Source organism: Schistocerca americana, chromosome 9 (assembly GCF_021461395.2).
Source record: "Schistocerca americana isolate TAMUIC-IGC-003095 chromosome 9, iqSchAmer2.1, whole genome shotgun sequence".
NCBI lineage: Eukaryota > Metazoa > Arthropoda > Insecta > Orthoptera > Acrididae > Schistocerca > Schistocerca americana.
Genome location: NC_060127.1, coordinates 117,808,330 through 117,824,969, shown reverse-complemented (window position 1 = coordinate 117,824,969; position 16,640 = coordinate 117,808,330). Strand labels below are relative to the sequence as shown.

Genomic DNA, 16,640 nt, shown 5'->3' with positions numbered 1-16,640 from the left:
AAGGGGAATTTACAGGTATGCAAAGCATAGATTTAAGAAAAAGCCCAAAAGATCTTTCATAAAAATAAAAAGGAGCAAATTTGCAAGAATATAAAACTGTGCCTAGTTTTTGATGTAAAAAAATTCATAAAACGACCTAAAACTGGCATAAAGCATCTTAAAGTACCTGACAAGTACACTGATATTTGCAGTCAGCTCCTTTTGAACTTCACATCACCTCAAGCCATTTCGCACATTGAAAGGTTTTTGACAGTACAATTGTGACTCTACTACTGTGAACAGTATATATTACACTCCACGCAGATTATATTATTGTATGTTAACGTTAGCAGAAGGTGAGATCCTAGTTTTATGACATTTCATATTTATACTGGAAACAAATCACTTCCCTGTTTTGACAGTGTAATGAATCGTCGTCCTCCAGCATTATCTTTTTCGATAGAACAGATACCACGTATAATCTCAAATCTCACATAGGTTAAAATTATCTCAGCTGTTTCATTAAAAAGAATTCACATGATTTTCTATACAATGTATTATATTTCAGGCTAAAATGTATAACAAAGAAATTGATGTGTTACACTCGATATGTACCTACTAACAGTTAAAATTACTATTCTTTTTAAGAATATTTGTAATTACAAAATTTGTAGCACACTTAAAATTCACATTATTAATTGCACAACCTAACACTAATTATTAAATTCATTTCTGGATTAATTTATGAAATGATATATTTTAGCAATGATTCCTCTTTTGTTTTGTAAACTCTTAATTTGTAAACTCTTTGGAGTATTGTGAGTACACAGAATGTAAGTAGTGGAGGGCATGCCTTTGATGGAAACACACGTATTTTGCTAAACCTGCCAACAACAATGTAATTACCCGTTTTTGAACGTGGAAATTGTTACGTCAGTGTGATTTAGAATAATGGGATAAAATCAAAAGATATTCATAGCAAGACGCAACTCTGCAACAGTTATTTTGTCATCACGAACCTAAGAAATCTAAATTTTCAGCTGCAAGAAAGTACTCTTAGACAAGACTGAGCCATTGACGACGAGATAATGAAGGTAAGTAAAAAAGTTGTTCTTCTGTAATCTTACTCCCCTAAGTTCTCAAGATTTGTGCAGGGAATGTAATTTAATGGTGATTAAAGATTACAACAGGGAAGTATGAAACTAACGGCACTGAAAATAGCAGTTTCTCAGCAAATATTGGGTAGTTCTGTTTCTACATGCTAGCCATTCTGAAAGAACTATGATGAAATATTTGACAACAGTGTAATACCCCTTTTTGCATCATGTCAAAGGAAGATGAATATTTGATCAATCTCACATTCTGGTATGAAGAAAATCACCAATGTTTGCAAGAATGTTACAACATGGGCCAGGACATCGTCACGATATCTGTTGAGAGTGTATATGTGTGAAAAGTATGTGAATGGAAATTCATATCTGGCCATGTTGCAAATGTGGTCAATGCATCGTCTCCAAGACGGGGGAGTCTTACGTCACATGTGGTTCCCATAGGATGTGGAGCAAGCAGTGTGCTATTCAGTTGCACAAATTCGTCTAAGAACAATTTTGAGGCAGCTGGATTGGGTATGGTTGACATAAGCAGCATCATTAAAATGGCCACCACCAAGCAAGGACCATGCCAGCCAAGTCATTGTGTGAAATAATCCAGTTCCACAGGGCTAAACTTCAGCACAAGACAAAGATTTTTTATTTGCAAGGCACAATTGTACACATACATAGGTTTCATACATAAGTACTCTACTACATGATATACTGTTTTGACATATGAGCACAGAGACATCTCTCCCATGATACACTACACTGCAGTTACTTACTGGTCAATATCAATTTTTATGCAGTCCATCTTTGGATCTCTCTGCTTATTATCTGCAGCATTTACCAGAATTTCATCAAAAATTTTGTACAGACCAGGTACGTACGTAATATCTTTTTGTACCATCATTTCCTGCTCTGTATCAAATATCCACATAAGTTCTGTGACAGGTTCAACAGAGCCTGAAATAAATGACATGAGAGGTATATTATATCTCAAAGCATTTCACTGCTAAACAAACAATGCAATCAAATTAGTCTATTAATTACAGATATTTGGTGCAGGAGGGCAGGGAGGGGATTTTTTTTTTTTGGGGGGGGGGGGGGGGGGGGGTTCAACAGCTTCAGTCATTTATAATAATAATTAATAGTAACAAAGGTGAAAAAATCTAAATTAGCCAGAGCAGTACCTCCCCCTCCAGGTTTTGTAGATTTCTTCCATCTAGCACACACAAATTTTACATTTTCTCCTTACTTCTGTTCCAGTTTCTCTTACGGAAAGTACTATTTAAAGTACTGAAAGTTAGCGTTTTACACTTTTTCTCCGAATCTTTGTACTTAAAAGCTAGTTCCAGTAACTGATGGACAGCCTTAACTTTATTATTCAATTTATATTGTTACTGGTTGGATTACACTATTGCAAGGACAAAGCAAGATCTCTACTACATAATATTTTCAAGAGTGGAGTATTAAAGAATGACAGGCCACAAATCTTCAGTAAGAAAAATCACCTCACAGTCAACATAACACAGAGCACCATATTCTGCTATGTATTAATAGTGAATAGCAAGTTATTTCTCTTAACACACACTAATCATCAGATTAGCATAAAGAATACAAATAAAATATTTGAAGTAAAAGAAAATGTGCACCTCTGAACAACAAAGTTTCTCGACACACAGCGATTTAATTGGTGGCTACATCAATGCTTACAATGCAGAGGGTACTTCTCGTATCAAAGTAACAAATGAAATTTCAACCTTATCAATTACAGTGAATTCAACACCTTTGAGAAGAATATGAAGGTCAACAACACAGACTCACTCCAGTGGTTTGACAGGAACCCAAGTGCCTTTGTGGATACACATTTTCAAGAATTACTCTCTTGAAATGTGTGGTGTAGCATGACTGACAATCTTGATTTGGCATTTTATGTTACGTCATTTTATAGGGGGCCATACTTAGGACTTTCTCAAAAACGAGCTTCCAGCATTATATAAGAAGAGGTTCCTTCCGCTACAACACTGGATACGTTAATTACAGCATAACTGGGTCCCTCCACATTCTTGTCATTATGTGATATCATTTAAAATCTTACATTTCCTGGAAGACAGTTGCCAGAAATGGTCATGTTTCTTGGCCACAAAGTTCCCCACACCTCCACATTTAGATATTTGCCTGTCAGAATGGGTGAAAGGTGAAATATACAAAAGAACAGGAAACAAGAGAAACTGATCATTTTGATTATGAACCATGCTGGCCCATAAAAGATAACAGGACCTCAGAAGAGTTACAAGAGATTTTGTTTGGAGAATTCGAAACTGCATTGATGTTGGAATTTATAAAAATCAACTTTGCACTTAATCATTTGCCTTTGCTCAACATCTTCTCGGACTGGGTTAAATCTTAACACCTGACCTCTGTAACGATAAAAACTAGACATGTTAAATTGAATGTCTGATTGTCGATACTACAACCTCCTTCAGAAACACCCTGTATGTGGTTAGAGGCTGGTGATTTTTGTCTAATCAATTGGCTACTTTTACTGCATTCCACAACTAATATGTGAATATTATAATGGAAAAATAATTACATTTGTGTGTCTTTTTAAATGTCATTTTTGCCTGTCATTTTATGCACTGGAGTAAATTAATGAAGTGTCAAGGTTTCCCTCCCTTCTTTTCTAGCCTGTTAGATTCCATGAAAAACTACAATTTTTTTAGCCATCTTCAGAATTTCTTTGGGAACTGTAAGTAACGCATGTGTCATAAGTAGCCAAAACTTTTGGTGTGTACCTTCAGCTAAGGCATGCAGTTATGCTAAGATAGGGCCACACTTCTGATCTTGACAAATACTGGAATACAAAGCTTCTGCAGTCCCTACAACATAGACTTTTCCTGCTGAAAATATATCATAGTTGCTGCACCATGGCTATGGAAGAGGAGGATTTATGTAACAATTATTTTGTTTAAATATGGTCTATTAATATCACTTTTCAAGAACCAAATGAACTGTTGGTAAATTTTGCCAGAGAAAGGTCATGTGAATATTCCTAATTATTTAGAAGCTCAGAGTGGTGCTAACTATCCTCTGTATTGTTCTGCAAATTTCTAATCTCACAGACAGTCAAATATTCCTATGGTGTTCTAGCCCCTCAACTGTCCTTTCTTATTCACCAATAATAGCAATATTAGGTTATGAATCGTATTGAATATGACACCTTCTTTGTGTCCTTCAATTTGTTGTTCTTGGTCCACAGTTTGTTTTACCTACATTTCACTTCATTGTTGTAAATAATGTGACCTGCATCACTCATGTACGAAGTCCTCATTATACTAATTACTCATCCTTTAAAAACATGCACATTTTGCTTACATGAACTACTACACAATTTACTGTAGAGCACAAATGATCAAGAGAAATCAGTTAATTTGCTCATTTATGCCCTTAGCAGTTAATGTTATGCTATGTTTGGCAGAAGGCAATTTTCTCAAATTCACAAAACGATTTTACTGGTGCAAGATGTAATTTTATTCTGCACAGATGTAAATTTGATACAATTTAAATTTTTCATATTTAGCTGTAGTCGATATATAGAAAATTATTCAGCTCAAGTGAGCTCCATTAATTTTAAATGCGAATATTTTAGATTGGGCTCTGTTGTGACCATTATGGGTACCAATTTAAACTACAAAAAAATCTTATGCTCTGTAAATACAACTGGAAAAACATCTTATGATCACTGGAAGACAATGCAAGAGGTTACTCAAAAGTCAAACACAAAAATACATCCACACCTAATTTATCCCTTTCATGCCAGAGTAGTGGAAATCTATTTGTGTGCTGTGGATGCAAGCCAGTCCTCCCTGAGTGTGCACACTGTCTGACAAACATTTCCCACTCACCCTGGTACTACTCTAGGCCTGCTTTCACAACCACAGTCCAATTTTATGGTAATTTGGGAAAATATTTGTGCATACATTCAAATGTTTTTATCTTCATTTTGAATAAAGTTTTTCTGGATCTTTTAGACAATCTGTCTAATCTTTTCATATTTTCTATCAGATCCGTAGTTTTGCACACATCACTAGTGGAGTGGGTGTTTTATTATTTAAAAAGTATATTTAATGTTATTTCTGTTTTCACATGCACAGTAATGTTTATTTACACTGTTTAAATTACATTTCTGTACATTCTTTTATGTTAGTTTCATGGCAAAGAGTCTTCTGTGTGTGATAACTCTTCAAGTGTGAAAAGGTTCAGATTATTTTATTTCATTCCTTAGAATCCAAGTGAAGAGATCAACACGTCAGTACAGAATTGAAACAAGGTGGGAAACTGGTGGTGCAACTGGAGCTGAACCCGTGCTTTGAGACTGAATGCAAATGCTAACTAGTCTTCCAACACAGCCACTAGATGCTGCATATGTCAAACTGCCATAGAAGTCAGGCATAGTGAAGCAGAGAAATACCCAGAGTGGTAGAACTGCTACAGCAGTCCACCACCTGAGCGATACAGTCCCTCCCGACACCTATACAAGTTCACAGGTGTGTAAGGATTCACTGACAAAAACCCATCTGATGACAAAACTAACCCTCCAAAACACTTGGTGGTAACTGTGACATAATAAATGTGACTGGTTATACAATTTGAAATTTAAATTGAAACTATCCTAAACAGCTGTATTGGCAGAAGCTTTCAAGTTTGGATTCACATCATTTACAGCAGGTTTCAAAGGCAGTAGGTAATTGTTCAAGACACACAACACCATTCAATACCCTCCTGTGCTGGCAAGTTTCCTTTTTGACAGTAGGTTGGGTACAATGGCTTTTTGTGATATCAGATACATTTGTAGGACTGTACTGTAGTTGTGTGCAATTTTATACCAACAATATAGTATCTTACAAGTTATTTAATTATACAAACCAATGTAAGTATCTGGGCGCAGCAAAATGTGCTCCAGCTGTGACTTCTTTTGATATATTTTCTCCACACTCAGGTTCTTTACATTCTTATTCACAGCAGTGGCTGTGTTGCTGCCAGCAGAGAGATTCTGCACTTCACTGGCAGCAACATTCATCCTCGAAGAAGAGTCCTGGAAAACAAGAGTGATATCAGAATATGTTACCCCAACTAGTATGTGGTAGCAAAAAATTTAACCATAAGAGATTCAAGCTGTAGCATTACGCCACTGCCCCCTTTGGAAATGGTCATTTTTCACTATGAAGTTTGGTTTTAGTCTTTTTAATATGTTCCCTCTAATTACTCAGTAAATAATCTTAGTAATACTTTTTGTAAGCATCCTCAGTTTGTCATCAATGGTGTGTTTTAGTACAATTATTCAGCTATCATGATGTGCAAAACAGTTTGTCCTCTAAGAAAAGTTCCCACTTATCAATCAAAAATAGCAGTGACTAAGTCAGAAGGCCAGAAAATAGTAAAATGCAGATGACTAACATTTGGGGCAGTGATTGGAAGCTGAACTTCGACAAACAAATTTAACACATTGCATAAATATGTGAAACAACCTATAATTGTACAATTTCACAATCACCCAAAGCAGTCACATTCATTAAATTTCTGAGAGTATTTGTATAGAGTAATTTATAAAGTTAAAGAATACACAGAATTCATCAGAGGTTAGTCAGATGCCAGAAAGATCCATTTGAAGATTCCTCAGAAAGTGTAGACAACCCACAAAGGAGGTAGTTAAGTCTGCTCATCCAACCCATACTTGAAACTTCCTGGCAGATTAAAACTGTGTGCCCGACCGAGACTCGAACTCGGGACCTTTGCCTTTCGCGGGCAAGTGCTCTACCATCTGAGCTACCGAAGCACGACTCACGACCGGTACTCACAGCTTTACTTCTACCTTCTACCTTCCAAACTTTACAGAAGCTCTCCTGCGAACCATGCAGAACTAGCACTCCTGAAAGAAAGGATATTGCGGAGACATGGCTTAGCCACAGCCTGGGGGATGTTTCCAGAATGAGATTTTCACTCTGCAGCGGAGTGTGCGCTGATATGAAACTTCCTGGCAGATTAAAACTGTGTGCCCGACCGAGACTCGAACTCGGGACCTTTGCCTTTCGCGGGCAAGTGCTCTACCATCTGAGCTACCGAAGCACGACTCACGACCGGTACTCAAAGCTTTACTTCTACCAGTACCTCGTCTCCTACCCTCCAAACTTTACAGAAGCTCTCCTGCGAACCATGCAGAACTAGCACTCCTGAAAGAAAGGATATTGCGGAGACATGGCTTAGCCACAGCCTGGGGGATGTTTCCAGAATGAGATTTTCACTCTGCAGCGGAGTGTGCGCTGATATGAAACTTCCTGGCAGATTAAAACTGTGTGCCCGACCGAGACTCGAACTCGGGACCTTTGCCTTTCGCGGGCAAGTGCTCTACCATCTGAGCTACCGAAACACGACTCACGACCGGTACTCACAGCTTTACTTCTACCAGTACCTCGTCTCCTACCTTCCAAACTTTACAGAAGCTCTCCTGCGAACCATGCAGAACTAGCACTCCTGAAAGAAAGGATATTGCGGAGACATGGCTTAGCCACAGCCTGGGGGATGTTTCCAGAATGAGATTTTCACTCTGCAGCGGAGTGTGCGCTGATATGAAACTTCCTGGCAGATTAAAACTGTGTGCCCGACCGAGACTCGAACTCGGGACCTTTGCCTTTCGCGGGCAAGTGCTCTACCATCTGAGCTACCGAAGTTTCATATCAGCGCACACTCCGCTGCAGAGTGAAAATCTCATTCTGGAAACATCCCCCAGGCTGTGGCTAAGCCATGTCTCCGCAATATCCTTTCTTTCAGGAGTGCTAGTTCTGCATGGTTCGCAGGAGAGCTTCTGTAAAGTTTGGAAGGTAGGAGACGAGGTACTGGTAGAAGTAAAGCTGTGAGTACCGGTCGTGAGTCGTGCTTCGGTAGCTCAGATGGTAGAGCACTTGCCCGCGAAAGGCAAAGGTCCCGAGTTCGAGTCTCGGTCGGGCACACAGTTTTAATCTGCCAGGAAGTTTCATATCAGCGCACACTCCGCTGCAGAGTGAAAATCTCATTCTGGAAACATCCCCCAGGCTGTGGCTAAGCCACGTCTCCGCAATATCCTTTCTTTCAGGAGTGCTAGTTCTGCATGGTTCGCAGGAGAGCTTCTGTAAAGTTTGGAAGGTAGGAGACGAGGTACTGGTAGAAGTAAAGCCGTGAGTACCGGTCGTGAGTCGTGTTTCGGTAGCTCAGATGGTAGAGCACTTGCCCGCGAAAGGCAAAGGTCCCGAGTTCGAGTCTCGGTCGGGCACACAGTTTTAATCTGCCAGGAAGTTTCATATCAGCGCACACTCCGCTGCAGAGTGAAAATCTCATTCTGGAAACATCCCCCAGGCTGTGGCTAAGCCATGTCTCCGCAATATCCTTTCTTTCAGGAGTGCTAGTTCTGCATGGTTCGCAGGAGAGCTTCTGTAAAGTTTGGAAGGTAGGAGACGAGGTACTGGCAGAAGTAAAGCCGTGAGTACCGGTCGTGAGTCGTGTTTCGGTAGCTCAGATGGTAGAGCACTTGCCCGCGAAAGGCAAAGGTCCCGAGTTCGAGTCTCGGTCGGGCACACAGTTTTAATCTGCCAGGAAGTTTCATATCAGCGCACACTCCGCTGCAGAGTGAAAATCTCATTCTGGAAACATCCCCCAGGCTGTGGCTAAGCCATGTCTCCGCAATATCCTTTCTTTCAGGAGTGCTAGTTCTGCATGGTTCGCAGGAGAGCTTCTGTAAAGTTTGGAAGGTAGGAGACGAGGTACTGGTAGAAGTAAAGCTGTGAGTACCGGTCGTGAGTCGTGCTTCGGTAGCTCAGATGGTAGAGCACTTGCCCGCGAAAGGCAAAGGTCCCGAGTTCGAGTCTCGGTCGGGCACACAGTTTTAATCTGCCAGGAAGTTTCATATCAGCGCACACTCCGCTGCAGAGTGAAAATCTCATTCTGGAAACATCCCCCAGGCTGTGGCTAAGCCATGTCTCCGCAATATCCTTTCTTTCAGGAGTGCTAGTTCTGCATGGTTCGCAGGAGAGCTTCTGTAAAGTTTAGAAGGTAGGAGACGAGGTACTGGTAGAAGTAAAGCTGTGAGTACCGGTCGTGAGTCGTGCTTCGGTAGCCCAGATGGTAGAGCACTTGCCCGCGAAAGGCAAAGGTCCCGAGTTCGAGTCTCGGTCGGGCACACAGTTTTAATCTGCCAGGAAGTTTCATATCAGCGCACACTCCGCTGCAGAGTGAAAATCTCATTCTGGAAACCCATACTTGTCAGCCTGGGATGACTGACAGGTAAGAAACAATTCAGAGAAAAGCAGCACATTACCATACATCTGCTAAAAGTGAAAACATCACAGAGGTGCTCATCCAATTCCAATGGTAGATATTACAAGAGGCATGGTGCATCAAGATGTGGTTTACTGTTAAAATTACCAGAGTGTCACCCGAAAGTCGAGCAATACACTGTGTCCTTTTAAGTTGATAAATTTCTACTTTTATTTTTTAGTATTACTGCACCAAATCCATTTTTGACAACTGACATACGGCCTACTCTGTGTAATGAATCAGTTCCTTCATCCCTCCCATCAACAAAATTCTCTCTCCTTTTACACACCAGGCTTCAATCAAGATCATCAGTGTGGGATCTCAACAGTTTTCACCATACTGCACTGTCCCATTTAGAAGAGTGTTGTAAATATGATTGGACACAGATTGATCGATACGGCTAGACTGATCCGACTGTGCCGCCTAAGAGCGTGCAGCTGCCAGAAACATCTGAAGCCAACTCAGAAACAGGTACACAAAACTTTCCATTATAAACCAACAATTGTACAGTCATTAATGTGACTAATGCAATGGAGCAAACAGTAGCCCACACCATTCATTAGTGCCCAATAAGATACTTTCTAAAAACATTAAGTGACTTCATGAAGACCTCTCCAAAAGCTATTGCTTTATAAGTTCTGTAGGTGGGGCTCTGACAGACTTATTAAGTTCATAACATTATCTGTGTAACCTGTGTGACATCTGTAGTTCTGCTATGCAGTACGTAATTAATTGCCCTTTGCCTGATCTGTGCAAAACATTTGATTCTGTGGAATATCGAATTTTAATAGTGAAACAAGAACTTACAGTACTGAAGATTTAAAAAAATGGTTAAAATGGCTCTGACCACTATGGGACTTAACATATGAGGTCATCAGTCCCCTAGAACTTAGAACTACTTAAACCTAACTAACCTAAGGACATCACACACATCCATGCCCGAGGCAGGATTCGAACCTGCGACCGTTGCGGTCGACTGAAGATTTAAAAGGCTCATATCTTAGTAATAGGAAAAAAAAGTTTAAATTGAGGAGTTCCGTGTGAAAGTGCAGTTATGAATTTCCAAATGTTTCCAGAGGAGCACTCCAAGGTTCTGTGCCTGGATAGTCACTGTTTATAATGTGAGTGATCTGCCTAGCATAATGCTATGCATATGCTGTTCTGTATGCCAATGCCAGTTTCTTAGCAACCGGAAATTACTTATAAAGCCTAATGATTATCTGTTAAACCAGTGAGTGCAAACTTTAAATTGGCATGAAACCATCAGGAAGACTAACCTAATGAGAGTCACACACTTAACAAGGAAACTTCAAGTTAGTGCAAGTGAACGAGTTGCTTGATCTATTCTGTGTGTTTCTTTACAGCCAGATAACTAGGTTTCACAGTGTTCCAGGGTAACTCTTTATGGTAAAAAAGATTCCTAATTTCGTAATACAAGGAGCATTCAATAAGTAACAACACTTTCTCTGCCAATTTCAATTTAAAAAACGCAGAATTCGTTGTGGGACATTGTGGAATATTCCCACTTGAGCCCCTGTAGTTTTGTGAAGTTCTGAGAGGGGCAGTGCCATACATAGCCTTCTAAATGGTGTCTGTAACAGAGGTGCATTCCAAGCAGAGAGCTGTCTCAGTTTCTTTTGGCAGAAAACCAGAGTATCACATTCATAGGCACTTGCAGAATGTCTACAAAGACCTGGCAGCAAACGAAAGCACAGAAAGTTGAAGGCAAGGCGGCGCCGCCACAACAAGGTTGTGCAAATATCCGATCTCTCGTGTGCTGGCCAGCTGCACAAAGCCGAGTCTCCTGAATTATTGGAACAAGCACACATACATTCAAGATGATCGATGGATCACACTGACACCTCACTGCTCAACTGGACGTCTCTGCTGGTACAGCTGACACGTCCACCAGTTGGGGGTACTCAAAGGTGTGCCCACTGTGTTCCTTGCTCCCTAATAGAAGAATATAAAGTGCAACGAAGGTCTACCTGAGCAGAACTGCTTGCACATTACGAGTCTGATTGTGATAATTTTTTGTTCAACATCTTCACAGATGATGAGACACAGAAGCAAACTGACAATCCACGCTGTCGCACCACACCACCCCGCCCCCAAAGAAAAAGTTTAAAGCAACACCCTAAACCAGTAGTAGTGGCAACAGTCTTCTGAGACTGAAGGGGGTTATTCTGTTTGACGTCCTCCCTCGTGTAGCAACGATCAACTCTTAAGGTTATTGTGCTGCCCTCATGATATTTAAGAAGCAACTTCTGCATGTTCATTGCCTCAAAAATATGAACAAACTTTTCCGTCTCTAGGACAACATAAGGCCTCACCGACCTCATGAAACTTCAATGGAGTGTTCTTCCTCATCCACCACACAGCTTGGATCTCACCTTCAGACTTCCGTCTGCTTGGCCCAATGAAGTGTGGACTTCTTGGGAAGACATACATGAATGATGGGGAGATTATTGACGAAGCATGACACTAGTTCCAACTGACCAGTACAGTGCTGCCAGTCAAGCACACAGGATGCCCTAGCAGAGTGGTGTAAACCTGTCACTTTGACCAGAGATTAAGCTGGAAGAAGAAGAAAATCGGGATGTGTGGTCAAGAGGGTGAGGAATATGGGGTCGACAGAAGCGTCCGATCCAACGCGTCGGCTTTGACCCGTGACTTAAGGGCGTTGTGTATGACGTCATGACGGCGCGGAGTTTGGTTTGAGTGTGGCTGTCTCCAGTTCTGTTTTATCTTATTTTATTTACTTTTCTGATCTGTTTGTTCTATCTCATGAGATTTTTTTTTAAATTTAAAAACACTTATTACTTATTTTAATTATCTGTTTCCTCGAATTTCTGTTTTAGTTTATTATATTTATCTTTCTGATCTGTTCGTTCTATCCCGTGAGATTTTTTTTAAAGACAAAAAACACTAATCAGCTACTGAAGCATCTTTATCTTCTATGGGTTGCAGGGGTTACGACCCCTGGGGAGGTGGGTGGGTATTCATGCATGGCTGTCTTCACTTACACGTTGTAGCTACGCAAGGCGTCTAAATTTGTTTATATTTAGTTTGCCCCCCCACCCAAAACACCCAATTTCCCGCGCTTGTCCCGTTAGTGTCATTAGGCTTCTTGTGGAAAGTGTGTGTGTGTTTTTGTTTCCGCCATATTTGTGACGTCATGGGTCAAAGCAGACGGGTGGGATCGGACGCTTCCGTATTTCCGGAATATGGGGTATTGAAATCCTGAATAAAACCAATACTTAACCTTGTATCTTATCTTACAGGATTGGTTGAAGAAAGCCGAACAGTTATAGCTTTTGTAGATTTAGAGAAAGCTTTTGACTGTTGACGGAACTACTCTTTGCAATTCTGAAGGTAGCAGTGATAAAATACAGGTTAGGAAGGTCATTTACAACATTCACAGAAATCAGATAGGAGTTACAACATTCAAAGTACATGACAGGGAAGCAGAAGTTGCAAAGGGATTGGGCAGAGCTGTAGCTTTATCCCCAAAATTTCAAAATTTTTCAGTCTGAACACTGAACAACCAGTAAAAGAAACCTGGGGGAAATTTGGACAGGGATTCAAGCTCAGGGAGAAAAAGAGAGAGAGAAAAAAAGGGTCAAATATGGAAAGGACTTTGAAGAGTAGTTGAGTGGAACAGAATGTCTTGAAAAGAGAAGATGAACAACAGAAATAAAACAAGGGCAATGGTATGATGTCAAATTGAACTAGGCAATGCTGATGGAATTAGATTAGGAAATGAAATACTCAAGTTGTGGATGAGAGTAGTATGATTAGCCATGCAGCAAAGTAATGGCCAGAATGAGAATTTACACAAAAAAAAAAAAAAAAAAAAAAAAAAAAAAAAAAAAAAAAAAAAAAAAAAAAATTGAAAGAGGAATTTGTTTACAGTTAACATCAATTTAAGTGTTAGAAAATATTTCCTGAAGGTATTTGTATAGTCGAGAGAGAGAGAGAGAGAGAGAGAGAGAGAGAGAGAGAGAGAGAGAGAGACAGAGAGAGAGAGAGGGGGGGGGAGGGTGGTACAAATAACACAACAGTTGTCTTCAGGCAAATAAATCCAATTCAAGAACTGCAGAGGGATGAAATCAGTAAGTAGGTTCAAATGGATGTGAGTTGTAGTTACACAGAGTTGAAGAGGCTTGCACACAACTGACTAGCATGGAGGGTAGCATCGAACAGTCTGTGCTGAAGACCACTACCAGTGTTGAACTTTCAAAACCTCAAATCCATGAGCACACCTCACAAGGGGTAGGGGATGGTAGCTCCTGCTGCCACTGTCGTCAGTCCTATAAAATAATCTTTGCAAAACAAAATCTTATCCTCCATGTCAGTTCTATATATCACTTAGAACAGAATTAACAGCAAAGGATACTAATCAGAATTAAGTGCACCAAACGTATTTGTCGTGAAATCACTAAACTATGTTGCCATTCACTGTGAAATTATCATGAGACACCACCTCCCTGACTTATATCCCGTGTAATCTTAGTTACACATATCTATGCATTAATCTTTTCTATTCATCACCTTCATTTGAACGCACTGACGAATTAAAGATGTAGGAACGTCATTAAAAAAAAGGGCAAAGAAACGGTTTATACATTTGAGACTCTTGTAACCATACAAAGGATGACCTCACATTTTGTAAACAACTTCCATGTTATTGTTATCTTTACAACTGTGTTTTGTAGTTCAAGCCGACACTAAATATTGGCTTTACTCTTTAGTTTCACAGACTACGCTACCACATCGATAGCCTGGTTAACTCAATGCTCTGAAATGAATGAATAAATAAATTTATACGTTTTAACCACATTCCCTTTACAATATTTCGTCCTGTAAAACCTTAAACGCTCTCCGTAAAACCGTAATCGCAATATTCGTTACCCGTCAAATGGCACGTCCTTGTTTAGAACTATGCAACATTAAGTACAACAGACGCCGTTACTGGACGCTGGTACTCAAACAATATCTACACATTAGCACATTCAGCTAAAAATGTAAATAGGTTTACTATTACAAGTCATTACTAAAAGCAACTCATATTGCAGTGCAACTAACGTGACAGTTAAGAACAGGTACTAAATTTAAATTACGGCTGACTCCTAAACAATAATAATCCCGCCAAAATCACTGTCACTGTGTACATTCATTGTACGAGCAACTTCCTGATCGCTATCGTCGCAGTTTCATATTCTATGAATTAACAACCCATAGCGACCCGTAAAAAGGGCTACTAGCACAAATCTTTTGTCTTTCATCGGTTCAGTTAACATACATTCATAAACCCACGGTTGGCGACCTAATCCAACAAACTAATACACATTAAACCGAAAAAAGCACAGAGCGCTTGATTAAGCAAAATTGATGGGCTTCTATCGGAAACTATACCAAGAAATGGCCAGTATACAGTTGAAAAAGACAACGATTCGTCCAGACAGGAAATCACATTATACTTGTACAAAAACTTGCGAAATCAATATTTCCCTTACCGTCAGAGGGCCTGACATTGTTAAATAACAGCTTCCACCTGGCACTTGCAGTTGAATTTGGCACCAAACCGACCCCTCCACTATTCTCCAGTGTCGGTCCCACGTGCTGCAGCTGTCGTAACTTGCACACTCATTGGTTGTATCAAACTCTTGCAGCGCCAGTAGCGGAGTAATTCTGAACTTAAGAATGATGTTCGTCGTCTGCAGAATTCTGTATTGTTATTCTAATTCTTAAACACTTCGTACCTTTTTACATATTAGTAAATCGCCGTATCTCAAGTCACAGTTACTACTGTTCCCTTTAAATATGCCACGCATACCATGGCATTGTTTAGTTTGGGAAATGGCTTATTAGGTGAAAAACTGAAATTGCTGCAGACGGGGCATTCAACAAGTGGGTTTCTAATCATTAAATGAATTTATTTATTGGGTTTCATAAATATACGTTCCACATCAAATTCGTGCCAGCAACAATGATAAAGTACCCCTCTCGTGATACTTGTTACTTTGGAGACGTATTAACAAACGAACAGTATTTTTGGCCGTTATTTCAAGTTTTGGCGTTTGGATCGACTGGTAATTCTCATTGCGTGCACGGATAATCCAAGTTTATGAGACCGCACTATATTTTAAATGCTAAGCTACGTCGAAGCAACAATTTTTTTCATTCTCTTGCTTGACTTTAAATACTGGTTAGCTTTGCCAACACAGTGACCGCTAAATGCACATTGATGAGAAGATTAATTGGGAGGACCATGTGGTGAACTTAGCACTAAAACTAAATTCAGCATGTTTTGTGCTTAGAATAATTTCAAGGGTTTGTAGTAATGACTTTACCAGATTAGTATATATTGGCTATTTTCAGTCCATTGCATCCTATGGGATAGTATTCTGGGGAAAAACAAATTGTCGTCTAAATGAGATTTTCAAACTGAAAAAACGTGCTATTCAGATAATGACCCACAGCCCACTTCAAACACATTGTAGGCCCCTTTTTAATGCATTGAAAATTTTAACAATTCTATCATTATACATTCTGAAATGTCTGTTGGTGATCAAAAGAAATCAGGACAACATGAAAACCAATACAGACTTCCATAATTACGATACACGGCAATGTAAAGATCTCCACATACAAGCTGTAACAAGGACCCAAAGCCAGAAACATGTATGTAATCAAGGCATCAAACTTTTTAATGCACTACCAAAACATATCAAAGAGCTGGAAAATGAGGATAAATTTAAAACTGTTCTAAAGAACCACATGCTTGACAAATGCTATTACAGCATAAGTGAATATCTCTGCGCAACAGTATAAAATATATGTTTAAGTTAATGTGACAAATGAAATTACATCAGTGCATAATAAATTATGTTATAAAAACACTTATTAGTTGTATATTGTATTAAGCATAAGATAGATTAATATGAATTCAGCACAGATACAAATTTTGTAAAGATATTATATAGTTGTTAAAATGTACCCTGACAAATCCTATATCACAAATGTGATCATTGGGATGATAATAAATAAATAAATGTCCACAATGAGTTTATTTGTTTGCTATCCATATTTATGCATATAAATTCACTCGATATTGTGATTTTTACACACACAGACACACACACACACACACACACACATATATATATATATATATATATATATATATATATATATGTCTGCTTGTGTCTGTATGTG

General features: G+C 39.4%; 1 protein-coding gene across 1 annotated transcript in view; it reads right to left on the bottom strand.

Annotated features, from left to right (window-relative positions):
- Nucleotides 1–14,994, bottom strand: part of LOC124551011 (DNA topoisomerase 2-like) — a 146,397-nt gene extending 131,403 nt beyond the window's left edge. Inside the window, exons 1-3 of the mRNA XM_047125855.1 lie at nucleotides 14,939–14,994; nucleotides 6,000–6,168; nucleotides 1,856–2,036 (exon numbers count right to left, since the gene is read on the bottom strand). Of these exons, the coding sequence (XP_046981811.1) occupies nucleotides 1,856–2,036; nucleotides 6,000–6,168; nucleotides 14,939–14,956 (368 nt within the window). The 5' untranslated portion in view covers nucleotides 14,957–14,994. The remainder of the gene's footprint in view (nucleotides 1–1,855; nucleotides 2,037–5,999; nucleotides 6,169–14,938) is intronic.
- Between the last annotated feature and the right edge of the window lie 1,646 nt (nucleotides 14,995–16,640).